Here is a 13,831-nt window from a genome sequence, read left to right on the forward strand (position 1 = left end):
GGCAAAAAACTAAAGAAGTATGGTTAGACCTATTCACTGAAACAACTACTAATGTACTGGTTGGTTTATATACTTGTGTCACTTAAATACAATATTCAGTCACTTCACAAATGTGACACCATGAGGATAGATTTGTTTCAGTCATGCTTTCACAAATCTAATTGAACAGTGGGGAAAGATGCTTTCACAAATCTAATTGAACAGTGCGGAAAGATACGACTATACGAGTAGTACCTATTGGAATTGTGACTTTTAGAGGAATTGACTGGTCCTTCTCACATGTCCCAGTGTATGCGTTGCCTTGGTAATGCGGAGGACAAATGCATTGAAATCCTCCTTGAGTATTCTTGCAAGTTCCCTTCACAGAGCAAGGGTATTTCTCCAGATTGTTATTACATTCATCAACATCTGCAATGTTAGCAGTGGTATATAAAATATTGAGTAAAGATTTCCAGTGGCAGTAGATTATCTCATGACCTAATCAAAGGTCAAAACATCGCCTCTCTTATTTATACAAACATATCACGCAAAAGGAATTGCACCTATAGATTTCATTACCTTTGCATCCGTCAACAAGGTACGGATTGCCTTGGAATCCTTTGGTGCAGTTGCAGATGTAGCCTTGTCCATTGTCCGAATTAAAGCACTCACTGCTACTGCTGACACATGCATATGACTCAGGCTTGTTCCGGGCTTCATCGCAAGTTCCGTTCCCAATAGCCCAGTCCACGATCAACGGTGGCTGCCCAGAATAAGTATCGTAGAACTCCGATGATGTAGCGTAGCTTTTGGAGAATGTGAATTTGGATGCCTCGACCAGCGCCGCGTAGCTGCAGCGGCTGGTGTTGTAGATCTCCGACGTGTTGAAGCCTTCATCGAACCACACCTGGTAGTACTGCAGACCCTTGGGGATGGCTGTCTGGCAGCAGCCAATTCCGGAGCATGAGCCATCAGTAAGTGTTCTTACATCGCCTCGCCGGCACATGGAGACACAACCGCTCATGTACCTGCCGACGTTATTCTCATCTCCAATGTATGCCAGTGTTCTGCACCCAACGACCGTAAACATGTTAGCAGTCTCTGAGAATCTATAGGGCGTACCTGTCAGGTTCAGCCGCCAGTTTAGGTAATCCATTTCCTTAGTGGAGGTGTTGTAGCAATAAGTCGACATGTCCATCCTGATCCGGGCAAGACCTTGCTGCAGCGAAATATTCAGAACCTCTACATCTTTATGAAATGGCCTGAATGATCCATGGCCGACTTCCGTGCAGCTCAGGTTGAAGCCGGGCAAAGAGCAGTGATCAGGCGAGTCGTAAGGCCCAATGCCAAATGGATATGGGATATCGACTTCGCCGCATTTTCTCTGACAGTTGTTGCTAGGCGGCGGCAATGCTTCAACAGAAGAGAGTATTACCGCAAGCAAGAGCACTACTCCAAGACATAGCAGTGCATCTAATCTATGCGGCAGCATGGTGTGGTGGTGTTAGTTGTCTTCCCTTGATTGAATCGAGCACTTGGCAGCTGCTACTCCAAGGTTGAGGAAGGTCTATTTATGCAAACTCCTTGTTAAGTATAAGATGGTTAGCGACGGTGTCGACACCAGTACAGGTCAGATCCGTGTGTGCATTTACTAGGACGGCCTGGTCAGATTCCTGTGTGCATTGACTGACTTGGATGACCAGGTCTTTCCATCTGGCTTCGTCCGAATTTCTGTTTAAAAAAATCAATTTGCAGCAAAACGCTAGTTGCTTTCGGCATCTTGGCAACTTGGCAGCGAGCATGATAGGTGAACGGGAGAGAATCGAATAAAAAGGCCACTGCACATCTCCGTATATATATTTAAGTCCAAACACCACCGGAGAACTTACCTTCGTGTTTTTGTCCCGGTAAACATTGGATCCGGAACTAAAATACATTTAGTCCCGAGTCAAAAATGAGGAACCGAAAGGATACCAATAGGAGGGGTTTTAGTCCTGGTTGTAAAGATCTAGCACTGACGCCGCCCCCTCCTTTTGTCCTGGTTGGAAATTCCAACCGGGACAAAAGCACCCCCACTTGTCCCGGTTGGTAATTCCAATCGGGACAAAAGATTTAGTTCCGGTTGGAATTACTAACCGGGATAAAAGGGGTTTTTTTTCTCCTGGTTGGAATTTTCAACAGGGACAAGTGGCCGGGGCGTCACCAGATTTCCATGCGGTCCTTGAGGCAGCGCTCTCCTCTCCACTTTTCTTCTTCGTTCCTCTCCTCATCCTCTCCTCCCTCTCCTCTTCTCTCTACCAACGCTCCCCTCCTCCCCCTCTATGCGCCGCCACTGCACCCTCACCTCCCACCGCCACCGCCCCCTCCCCCTCTGCTCGCCCCTCACTGGCAGTGAGGAGCGGTAGCGGGGCGAGGGCAGGGCAGTGGTGAGGCCGGGCAGCGGGCGGCTGAGCGGCCGGCGGGCGGAGCCGAGGCGGGCGGGGGCGGATCCGGAGTAGAGGTGGGCGGCTGGTGGGCGGGGGCAGGCGAGCAGCAGCTGGCACGAGTGGAGGCGGATAGAGGCGAACGGAGGCATGCGGCGGCGGGCGGGCACAGGCGGCCGGCGCGAGTACTTTTTTTTAAAACTTTTTAGTCCCAGTTGGTAACACCAACCAACTGAGACTAAAGGTGATCTTTAGTCCTAGATGAATGATTCGGGACTAAACGACACCCCTTTTGTCTCGAAAATTTAGTTCCGGTTGGATTTTCGAGATCTATAGCCTTATGCAACCGGAACTAAAGGTTCATTTTCAAGTAGTGAAAGATAACATCAGAAGACTCGAACAACTATAAGTGCCGTGCTTGATTACTGTACTTGTATTTTACGTTGAACAATCTTGTGAAACCGGCCATGCTTGCTTGACTGACTACCATCTGTGGCTAAAAATGGTTGCCGGGCCGGGGAAGACCTGCCAGGCACTGCTAAAGCAAGTCAGTCTCCACCTATATATTCGTAGGCTTCCGGGTATGTACAAACTAGTTGTCTTGTCTAGTTGTCTGTTCCTTGCCGTAGAGAATAATTTTTTTTCGAGTAACGTTACATCAAGGTGATACAATAGAACATGAAGAATTCCCTACCTCTACCAAAATAGTACACAGCCTTACAAAAGGAAACACGAAAACAGGCAGGCTAATGACTTTCGATCTGAATACTAGACCGCTATCCATGTGCCTCGGTAAAATGTCCTTAGCCATTCGCGCCGAGCATTGAGATGCCGCTACAACCAAACCTTGTGTAGTAGGCTTCCGGAGGATAGCCCATGTACGAAGCCAGCGTGTGATTGAGAAGATAACATGCAAAAAAGAATGTTGTTTCTTCTCAAATATCACACCATTTCTGCACAACCACAAAGACCAACATGCAGGCGCTGCTCCAAGAAACACTAAAGGTTTGTAAGCCATCGTGCCAAACATATTTTCCACACTACGAGGTTGTAAAATACCAAAAGCCGCATATATTGCGCAGATCATACGAGCAAGTCGACACTCAAAAAACAGATGTCGAATAGTCTCACCCTTGTGACATACTGCCCTGGTAGTTGTGCTTAGCTAGATTATCCTTTGTTAAGATAACACGTCTATGTATTATAATATTTTTATTTTTAATGGGATCTTTAATTTCAAGAGTCGTTTGTTGTTACTGGGGACCTCGTTATAGATCAGAGCCAAATAATCTCCATTTTGATGTAGGTTCTAATGAAATTCATCTTCATTATGGCTTAGCACAATATTAGCGATTCGTGGAAGGAGATTGTTCCACACCACCAACTTGTTAGTAATTCGTGGTTGGAAGAGATTAGGGGCCGGACAAGCAGGGCCCGACGAGCAGGGACGAGCAAGGACTGACGAGGACGAGCAGGGGCTGACGAGGATGAGCAAGGGCCGGGCAAGCAGATCTTGCACAGGGCTGACGAGGACGAGCAGGGGTGGAGGGTGGCGAGCGAGCAGCGCGACCTGGGGCGGAGGGAGGGCGGCGGGCGGCGTGAGCTGGGGCAGAGGGAGGGCGGCGGGCGGCGCGAGCAGGGGTGGAGGGCGACGACTCCCATGCGTGCATGCTCGACATGCTGGGTGCGGCGGAGGAGGATGGCGGCAGCGTGCTCCCCGACGTGCCGCTCCTCACCCGATTCTTGTCTACCTCATCATGGCCGCTGCCGAGCCCTGCGACCCACGGCAAGCTCAGCTGAGGCGGGCTCATCTTCCCCATTCTGCGAATCACCACCGAATCGCGGCGTCCCTCCCACTCCCCTTCGCCTAGTCCGCTCCGGCCGCGAGCTGCGGCGGCGGCGCCGGAGGCTGCACGGGCAGCCCCTGCTCCGCCTCCGCCCCCGAAGTTGTAGGCCTGGCGCTCGCGCTCGCCGTAACCTAGCGCCGCTAGGGCGGATGGAGGGCGGCAGGTGGGCGGCGCGACCTGGGGCGGAGGGAGGGCGGCGCGTCGGGGGAGGAGGTGGAAGAGGAAAAAGAATGTACCGATTCGGTACATAACCGATGGTAGGCGTCTAAATAACCCAGAAAGCTAGTTAGAAGCTCGTTTTCCCCTCCTTTCTAGCTTACCACTGTAACGTGGCTTTCCACAGCTTTTAGCTCACGAAAAGCTAGGCTCAAAAGCTTGCCGTTTGTTCGGGCTTTCGACTTCTAGGGGCGAGAACCTGGCTGAAAGCCCAAACAAATAGGGCCTAAAGAGGGTCTTCCCAGGTGGATGGAATGGGATTAAAGGACCCCTTTTTGTCTCGAAAAATTTATCCCGAATGGTTTTTAGAGAGATTTGGCCTCTACCAACCGGGACTAAAGTCGAGGTTTCTAGCAGTGAGTGCAGAGGCTGAATACAGGGCAGTGACAAATGCAGTTGCAGAGTGCTGCTGGCTAAGGTAATTGCCTGGTGAATTACAATGTGCAGTCCTGTCAGCAACAGTGGTCTTCGGTGACAATATATCTGCAGCTTACATGGCTAGTAATCCTGTTCATCATCGCGGCACCAAACACATCGAGTTGGACATCCATCCCTCGGTGAGTTTTGCGTCGTTCGTTTACCGACTGATCAGCAGATTGCAGATATAATGACCAAAGGATTAGCTTCAGATTTATTTGACTCTTTTCTTTCCAATCTGTGCATTTTGTCAGGAGACGATGTTCAGAATGCCGGGGGTGCATTTTGTCAGGAGACGATGTTCAGACTGCCGTGGGTGTTACACTGACAATTATAGTTTTCCATTTGGCCCGCGGCCCGCGGGCCGGCCCACGGCACGACATTTGGCCCGGTACAGGCACGGCTCGGCACGGCGGCCTTGCAGGACCGGCCCGGCCCGGCCTACACCACGGGCCGGGCCTAGGCCGCTACCTCAGGTCGTGGGCTGGCTCGGCACGGCCTGGCCCATTCAGCCTGTGGGCTAGCAACGGCCGGCACGGCTTGTTTAGGCGTGCCACGCCTGCCTCGGCCCGGCCAACGGCCGTATAAAACACCAGCACTCGGTGGCCCCCGGTCGAAACCCTACCCCGCACCCGCTCCGCTCCCGCATTGAGCCACCTCTCGCCCTCTCCAACGCTCCCCTCGCTCCCTCCCGGCTCCTCGCCTCCTCCCTCCGTCCCTCGATGCCTACGCCTCCTCCCCTAGATCCTCCACCGTCCTTGCCCGCCGTCGTCTCACCCTGTCCCTCCCCTCTCAGATCTGGCGTCCTCGCCCACCGCCGGCTCGCCGGTGGCCCCTTCGCCTCCCTGTCCCCGTAACTACTCTTCCACTCTCAGATCTGGCGTCCTTGCTTGCCGCCGGCTTGCCGGTGGCCCCTCCGCCTCCCTCCCCCTGTAACTGCTCCTCCACTCTCAGATTCGGCATCCTCGCCTGTCGCCGGCTTGCCGGTGGCCCCTCCGCCTCCCTACCCCCGTAACTGCTCCTCCCCTCTCAAATCCGGCATCCTTGCCCGCCGCCGGCTCACCGGTCACCCATCTGCCTCCCTCCCCGTAACCCCGCTTCTCCCCTAGCCCCTCTGGCCCTCCGCCTTCCTTCCCGACTCCTCACCTCCTCCTCCCGACCCCTCGCAGATCCGCCTCACTCCCTGGTTCCCCACCATTGCGGTTCGTCTTCTCCGGCTTAGGGCTCCGGGTGCGCAGGTAAACAACCTCCTCTTGTTCCTCTTCTTGTTTCGACCCCTCGCAGATCCGCCTCCCTCACTTTTCTCCTCTTGCAGGTCTCCTATAGGTGCCGCGCGTTGTTGAGGAATGGAACCGCCGAGGCGACGACGTCAATGGTGGAGGGCTCGAGGGTGTGTTCCCTGTTCCGGGTGTGCTCTTCATTTGAGGTCTTAGGATGGACGACGACTATCCAACCTGCCTCAATGATGAGTTGCAGTTGATGGGGGAGACCGGAGATGATAATTCTAATTTGGAGGCGGATCGGCGGGCGCTGCTCGGTGGTGCCGTCCCCGATTCTCAGCCACGTAGTGGAGATTCTACACCACCTGCTGCTACTGGCTCTGGTGCTGGTCCGGGCTCGGAGAGTACGGGCAGCAAGAGGACTCGTTCTTGCACCTCTAAGGTATGGGACGACTTTGAGCCACTGTACAAGGTAATGAATAACAAGAGGGTAAGAACTGGTGCTAAGTGCATACATTGCAAGAAAGTTTATTTTGGTAAGTCTTCTAGTGGTACTGGACACTTGCATAGGCACCTTCCAAAGTGCCCAGTCTTGCTAGGTGCTTCACGTATGGCTCAGTCCCAACTCAAGTACAATCCTGATGGCTCTCTCCATATGTGGGAGTACAATCCTAATGTTCCTCGTATCCAGTTGTGCAGATTGATTGCTAGACTAGACCTTCCTTTATGCTTTGGTGAGTCTGATGCATTTGAGGAGTATATTAATATTGCTCATAATCCTAGATTTAGTTGTGTGTCTAGGCAAACCACCACCAAAGATTTTGTTAAGTATTTTGATGAGCGTCGTACTAAACTTGTGGCTTCTTTGCAATCTGTTTCCTTTGTTGCTCTTACATCTGCCATATGGTCTGGTAATGCTAAGGAAGATTACCTTAGTGTGGTTGTTCATTATGTGAATGCTGATTGGCAACTAGAGAAGGCCTTTGTTTCATTGATGTTTCTCATAATGCTGATAATATTGCTGAGCGCATTACATCTGTTGCTACTGATTTTGGTTTAAATGATAAGATATACTTTTGTGTTTCTTGACATCTGCCCACAACATATACTTTTGTGTCTGCGGGAGCATGAATGGAACATCTTGTTTACCCTTCCATTCTCTAATGCTGATGGGCACGTTGTCCCTTACAATAGCCTTGCACTGACTCACGAACTTTTTAGCCACATGTTTAGGAGCAATTGGCTTGCCCTTTTCCATCACTTCCGTGATGTGAAGCCTTTCCTCCATAATCTTGGTATGACCTCGTGGCTTGTTTTGCTTCATTGATCCAGAGGGCTAATAGTTCAAGATTCATTAATTAGTACATAGTAATAATGAATATGAAATTATAGATGGGTTAAAACAATGAAAATGATATATAGCTCGCCGGTACCTTACGTGATGGCAAGGCTTTATTCCGCATTGTCATCAACGTGGTGCTTGGGCTCATCATTGCCATCACTGGACATGTTGAGCAACATGTCTGCCTGGCTACCCTCATCCTCGGTGTACGTTATTAGAACGTTGGAGCCACTACCACCAGCAATAATCTCCTCCATTATATACCTTGCATCCTCTTCATATCCCATCTCAACTAATTTAAACACACATGAAATCATAGATAAATTAAATTAAAAATTGTATCATAGACTTTGATGTAGCATCAATGAATCATTCAGCATCAAAGTTTGATTTTGTTGATTTCATGAAACCAAAACTTCACTATTCTAGTGGTTGAATGAGGCAGTGCATAAACTATAATAAAAAAATATATTCAAATTTTGGTTGTACATATATGCTGTTATGCATGAATATTTGGATGAGCATAAAAAACATTTGTGCCAGTTTGTCTAGCAATATTCTAGTCTTCTACATTTAACATCAGGTTAAGTGAGTTTATATTGGTTTTCGTAATGGAAGGTTCCACTTGGTCTGTCTCTTAAAGTTTGACTGTAACATACAGTTGATTTGTTTTTTAAATTAACGTCCACATTTCAAATAGGTTCAGGCGCACGGATGGCGGGGACAGCGCTCGGATGTAAGGGCGGCACGCGGAACGACATGCTGGGGCGGGCTACAAGGTGGGTGCGATGGTGGGGGTCCTGGACGGTGGCAGGGAAGGGGCGCGGGTGAAGGTGGGGTGCGCGAATCGACGGCGAGGGTCTTGGATGGGGCGGGCAAAAACAACAATGGCAAGGGTGGACGGAGGCGGGGGGAGCTCGGATGGTAGGCAGGCTGGGGCACCTCGAGTGACGGCGTCCGGGGCAGGAGGACGGCGGCGGCTGGGGCAGGCGGATGGCGGCTGGGTGGTAGATGGGAGTGAGCGGACAACAGCAGCCAAGGCAGGCGGATGGTGGAAGGGTGGTGGACGGGAGACGAGCGGGCGCGGGGCAGCGGATCGATCTAGTGGAGTGTGTGGGAGACGAGGCATAAGGGAGAAGGGGCGTGTCTTAACCCTCCTAGTCCTTGGTTGACTTTGCAACCGGCACTAAAGGGCCTTTAGTCCTGGTTGCAAATTCAACCCAAGACTAAAGCCTCCCCCCCCCCCCCGCTTAGTCCTAGTTGCAATTTGCAAGGGTGCTTTTCGCGTAGGAGCTGAAAACACACCCTTTAGTCCCAGTTCCAAATTGCAACCGGGACTAAAGGGTGGGCCTTTAGTTCCTGGTTGACTTTGCAACTGGGACTAAAGGCTCTTTAGTGGGGTTTTGCATTTCCCGCTTGTTTTCAGTTATTTTCCACTTTACATACTTTGAACATGAAATTATATTAAATTAGCAAGTATATTTAAAATAAGTTTAAATCAGTCATTAATTCTATATTAGTTGATTAAGTTTTCAAAATAATTATTTTGATGCATCACAATCATCAACAAACTCTTCAATTAAATAATTTCAACGCGCAAAAAATGCAATTGATGTATGTGGTTAAGTTAACATTGTTTATATTGATCAAATAAATGTTCACCATAGAGATTACAATAAAATTCAAAGGTTTTGATGGCCATAGAGCATTACATAAAGGTTAACCATATTTAGTGCATTACAATGTAATGTTAAAAAACTTCCTGTTGATGAAAGTTCTTTGGTCATGATCGTTGTGCAAGTACGAAGCCTCTTCTTTGGCTAGCTTCATGCTTGGGTCAACTTCAAAAGCGAATGGAGGCATATCATCAAACTGATCATAATCATCTGACTAGTCTGTTTTATCCTCGACTCCCACGATTTTTCTTTTACCTGGAAGAACTATGTGGCGCTTTGGCTCCCTTTCTTTATCTTCTGAATTTTTCTTGGGTTTGCTAGACATGTCCTTCACATAGAAAACCTGGTGCACATCATTAGCAAGGACGAATCGTTCATCATTGTATCCAGTCTTGGTCAGGTCCACTATTGTCATTCCATACTGATCTTTCATTACGCCACCTCCAATTAGCTTCACCCATTGGCAGCAAAACAGAGAGGTGTTCAGCGGTCCGTATTCGAGTTTCCTGATCTCCTCTATGAAACCATAATATGAGTCCCTGCTCCTGTTTGTGTCTATGGCATCAATGCGGACACCACTATTATGGTTGGTGCTTACCTGGTCTTGGGCTCTCGTGTAAAATGTATAACCATTTACCTCGTAACCTTGAAATTTCACGATTATGCTAGTAGGTCCCCTGGCTAACCAAGCGAGTTGTTCATGAATCGCGGAGTTACTCATAAGGTGTTGACGCAACCAAGAGGTTCATATCCATGTGATTATATATAATCCACGCATCAGATTTCGTCGAGTATTAGGAAAATAAAATCCGCTTGTGCTCCTCGATATACTAAGCCACAAAGAATGATTGTTGCAAAACAGTGAAGTGTGCTTTCTGGAATAAATTAGTATCATTGCTCAAACTTGATTTCCTTCCAAGGGTGCCCGTTCCATGCAACCTCCCCTTGTGGCATCATGTTGGAACCCCAATCGAATTAATTGAGTCAATAAAATCAACACAAAACTCAATGACCTCTTCTGCTCCATATTCCTTGGTGATGCTTCCTTCTGGACGGGCACGATTAAGTACATAGTTTTTTAGAATGACGTGAACCTCTCGAAAGGTCACATATTGTGTAGGAATACTGGACCGAGAATAGTAATCTCTTTGACTAGGTGAACTAGGAGGTGCGTCATAATATTGAAGAAGGATGGTGGAAATACCAACTCAAAGCTGACAAGACATTGTACCATATTGTTCTGTAGCTTTACTAGCTTGGTTGGATCGATTGCCTTCTGCAAAATCACATTGAGAAACACGCATAGCTTTACGAGTGCCAATCGTACATTCTCTAGTAGAATACCCCTCAGTGTAATCGGAAGCAACTGGGGTATCAACATGTGGTAGCCATGGGCCTTGAGATTTGTGATCTTCTTTTCTTTCATATTTATTATTCCCTTTATATTCAAGGAGTACCCAAACGGAACCTTAATACTATTCATGCATTCAGACATGGTATCCTTTTGTTCCTTGTGGAGAGTGTAATTGGCATGATGTAAGTAGTGCTATCTGTTATCTCCCTTTTCTGATTGTAGGTCATCTTGTTGCTTCATACATTTTAGGTCTTGTCGTGCTTCCAATGTATCTTTTGAGTTCCCATAACAACCCATGAAGCCTAGCACGTTCATGCAAAGATTTTTGTTAGGTGCATCATATCTATTGCATTGCGGACCTCTAGGATTTCCCAATAAGGTAGCTCCCAAAATATAGACTTCTTCTTCCACATGGGTGCACGTCTGTTATCGTCATTCGGAATAGGTTCGCTACCAAGACCCTTTCCAAAGAGTACCCTTACATCCCTTATTATCTCAAATACACGCTTTCCATTATAGTGTGCATGTTTTTTACGATAATCTGGCGCCCCTTTGAAATGCATCCCTTTCTTTCTTAACGTGTAGTTACCAGGAAGAAATCGATGATGGCCCATATACATGACCTTCCTATAGTCTTTCAAATACATACTATCTGTGTTGTCTAAACAGAGGGTGCACGCTCGATATCCCTTATTTGTCTGTCCTGAAAGGTTACTCAATGCTCGTAGGTCAAAGCTCTCTTGTTTATTATCATCCTACAAATGTACACATTCTTCCTTCCAGAGCAGTAAAAATTCATCAACCAATGGCCCTAGGTACACGTCAATATCGTTGTCAGGTTGTTTTGGGTCTTGGATAAGCACTGACAGCATAATGAACTTCCGCTTCATGCACAGCCAAGAAAGAAGGTTGAACATACATAGGGTAATAGGCTAAGTACTATGACCACTACTCAACTCACCGAATGGATTGAATCCATCAGTACTTAAACTATACCTTATGTTCCTTGCATCACCTTCAATGTCCGAAAATACTCTATCAATTGATCTCCACTGGACCCCATCCGTGGGGTATCCCAATATCTCATCTTGCTTGCATTCTTCTTTGTGCCATCACATCAACTTAGCATTTGACTTGTTTCTAAACAAATGCTTCAAATGTGGTATTATAGGGAAATACCACATCACCTTCACGGTAACTCTCTTCTTGGGAGGCTACCCCTCAACATCACCAGGATCATTTCGCCTGATCTTATACCGTATTGCTCCACAGATAGGACAAGCATCCAATTTCTCGTATTCATCATCACGATAGAGGATATAGTCATTAGGGCATACGTGTATCTTCTGAACCTCCAATTCTAGAGGGAAAATAACCTATTTAGCTTCATATGTTGTGGACGACAATTCATTATTCTCACGAAGAATGTTCTTTACAATTTTCAATATCCCCTGAAATGCCTTATCGGACACACCATTTTTTGCCTTCCATTACTGCAGTTCTAGTGTGGTACCCAGTTTTTTATGCCCCCGCTTGCAATCTGGGTACAATAATTTTTTGTGATCATCTATCATGTGCTGCAACTTTCTTGATTCCTTCTCAGTTTCACAATCTCTGTGTGCATCCTGTAGTACCTGACCAAGATCATCAATAGGGTCATCTTCTGCAAACTCATCTTCATCAGCCTCGCCCATTTAGTATCTACAAAAGTTTGGCCTGCAGCCCAGTCCGGAATGTTGTTATCATCCTCCTCTTCTTCGTCGTCTTCCATTATAACCCTTCTTTTGCCGTGTTTGGTCCAAATTAAATAGTTAGCCATGAAATTGTATCTAAATAAGTGGTTATGAACAATCCCTAAGGAAGAGTAGTCCTTATTGTTTCTGCATTGGAAGCATGGATAACATATGAATCCATTCTTTGGCTTGTTGGCTTTGACCCCTTCGAGAAAATAATGCAAGCCATCAACAAACCCCTTGGTCCATCTGTCATAGTTAAACATCCATTGCCGGTCCATCTACATCGTATTACGTGTGAAATGGACATAGGTCTTTGTATTAGATAAAGAACTTGATCAATATTAGATAGGGGGGAAAATAGAGTTAATGTGATTATAATATTTAGTCCTTGCAAAAAACATTAGATAAATAAATTATTACATGAGAAATGGACATAGGTCTTCGTATTAGATAAAGAACTTGATCAATATTAGGTAGGGAAAAAAATAGAGGAAATGTGTTTATAATATTTAGTCCTTGCAAAAAATATTAGATAAATAAATTATTACATGAGAAATAGACATATGTCTTCATATTAGATAAAGAACTTGATCAATATTTATAATTTACACTAATCAACCTTCATGAAGATAAAAACAATTCACATGAAAATTACACCATTCAAAATTTATAACATTCACTAAAGATACATATAAAGATTACACTCATAATAAGACAATAAAGATACATATACACTAAACATTACAGACGCTCCATAGTGAAGTTCACGTAGTCAATTATCCTAAAATAATGGTACAACATAGCAGAATGTTCGCCCTCCAAGTCATCTTTGCACATAACTCAATTTTCTATGAAATCTATCGAGAGTCACCTTCACATATCCAATACCATAAAATAATGGTACAACAAAAGATCTTCGAGTCCACGTACTCAGGCTAAATAACATAAAGGAATCTTGAAATAATTGTCCAAATATCTTTTGGAGCAAGTGCCACATTCTTACAATAGAAGTATGGTGGCACACACACAATAGCCCATCCAGGCAAAAAATCTGTTCACTGAGCATGACCCATGGCGGCAAGCCAAAACCAACCAAAAGCCGCTAGGTCAAGGTCAGTGAACAGATCTTTGCCTGAAGATGATATTGGGCCAGCATACTTCTATTATGAGAATTAGGCTCCAAAAGGCATTTGGAATATTATTTCAAGATTCTTTTATGACATTCAGCCCGAGTTTGTGGACTCGAAGTTCTTCTGTTGTACCATTATTTTCTGGTACTGGAGGAGCGGAGGTGACTCTCCATAGACTTCGTAGAAAGTTGAGTTCTGTGCATAGAATAATGTATGCACACTCATGCCATGTGGAGACACTGTTCTCTGGATTAGAGGAGCGGAGGTGGTACAGCCATTGCCGGTCCATCTGCATCGTATTACGTGGAAAATGAACATAGGGCTTCGTATTACATTAAGAACTTGATCAATATTAGGTAGGGGAAAAATAGAGTAAGTATGTTTATATTATTTAGTTCTTGGAATAAACATGAGATAAATAAACTATTGGTCAAAGAATTGCAATTATTGTTAAATTACAGTGACATGAAAAATTGTAGCAATGACCAAAT

At 46.4% G+C, this 13,831-nt stretch overlaps 1 protein-coding gene across 1 annotated transcript in view; it reads right to left on the reverse strand.

The window, feature by feature from the left end:
• The window catches only part of LOC101785325 (wall-associated receptor kinase 2-like), a 3,077-nt gene extending 1,527 nt beyond the window's left edge, over positions 1-1,550 (reverse strand). The window contains exons 1-3 of the mRNA XM_012847415.2: positions 559-1,550; positions 189-408; positions 74-81 (exon numbers count right to left, since the gene is read on the reverse strand). Coding sequence (XP_012702869.1) covers positions 74-81; positions 189-408; positions 559-1,471 — 1,141 coding nt within the window. The 5' untranslated portion in view covers positions 1,472-1,550. The remainder of the gene's footprint in view (positions 1-73; positions 82-188; positions 409-558) is intronic.
• Positions 1,551-13,831: the final 12,281 nt, after the last annotated feature.

This window comes from Setaria italica, chromosome VII (genome assembly GCF_000263155.2).
Source record: "Setaria italica strain Yugu1 chromosome VII, Setaria_italica_v2.0, whole genome shotgun sequence".
Taxonomy (NCBI): domain Eukaryota; kingdom Viridiplantae; phylum Streptophyta; class Magnoliopsida; order Poales; family Poaceae; genus Setaria; species Setaria italica.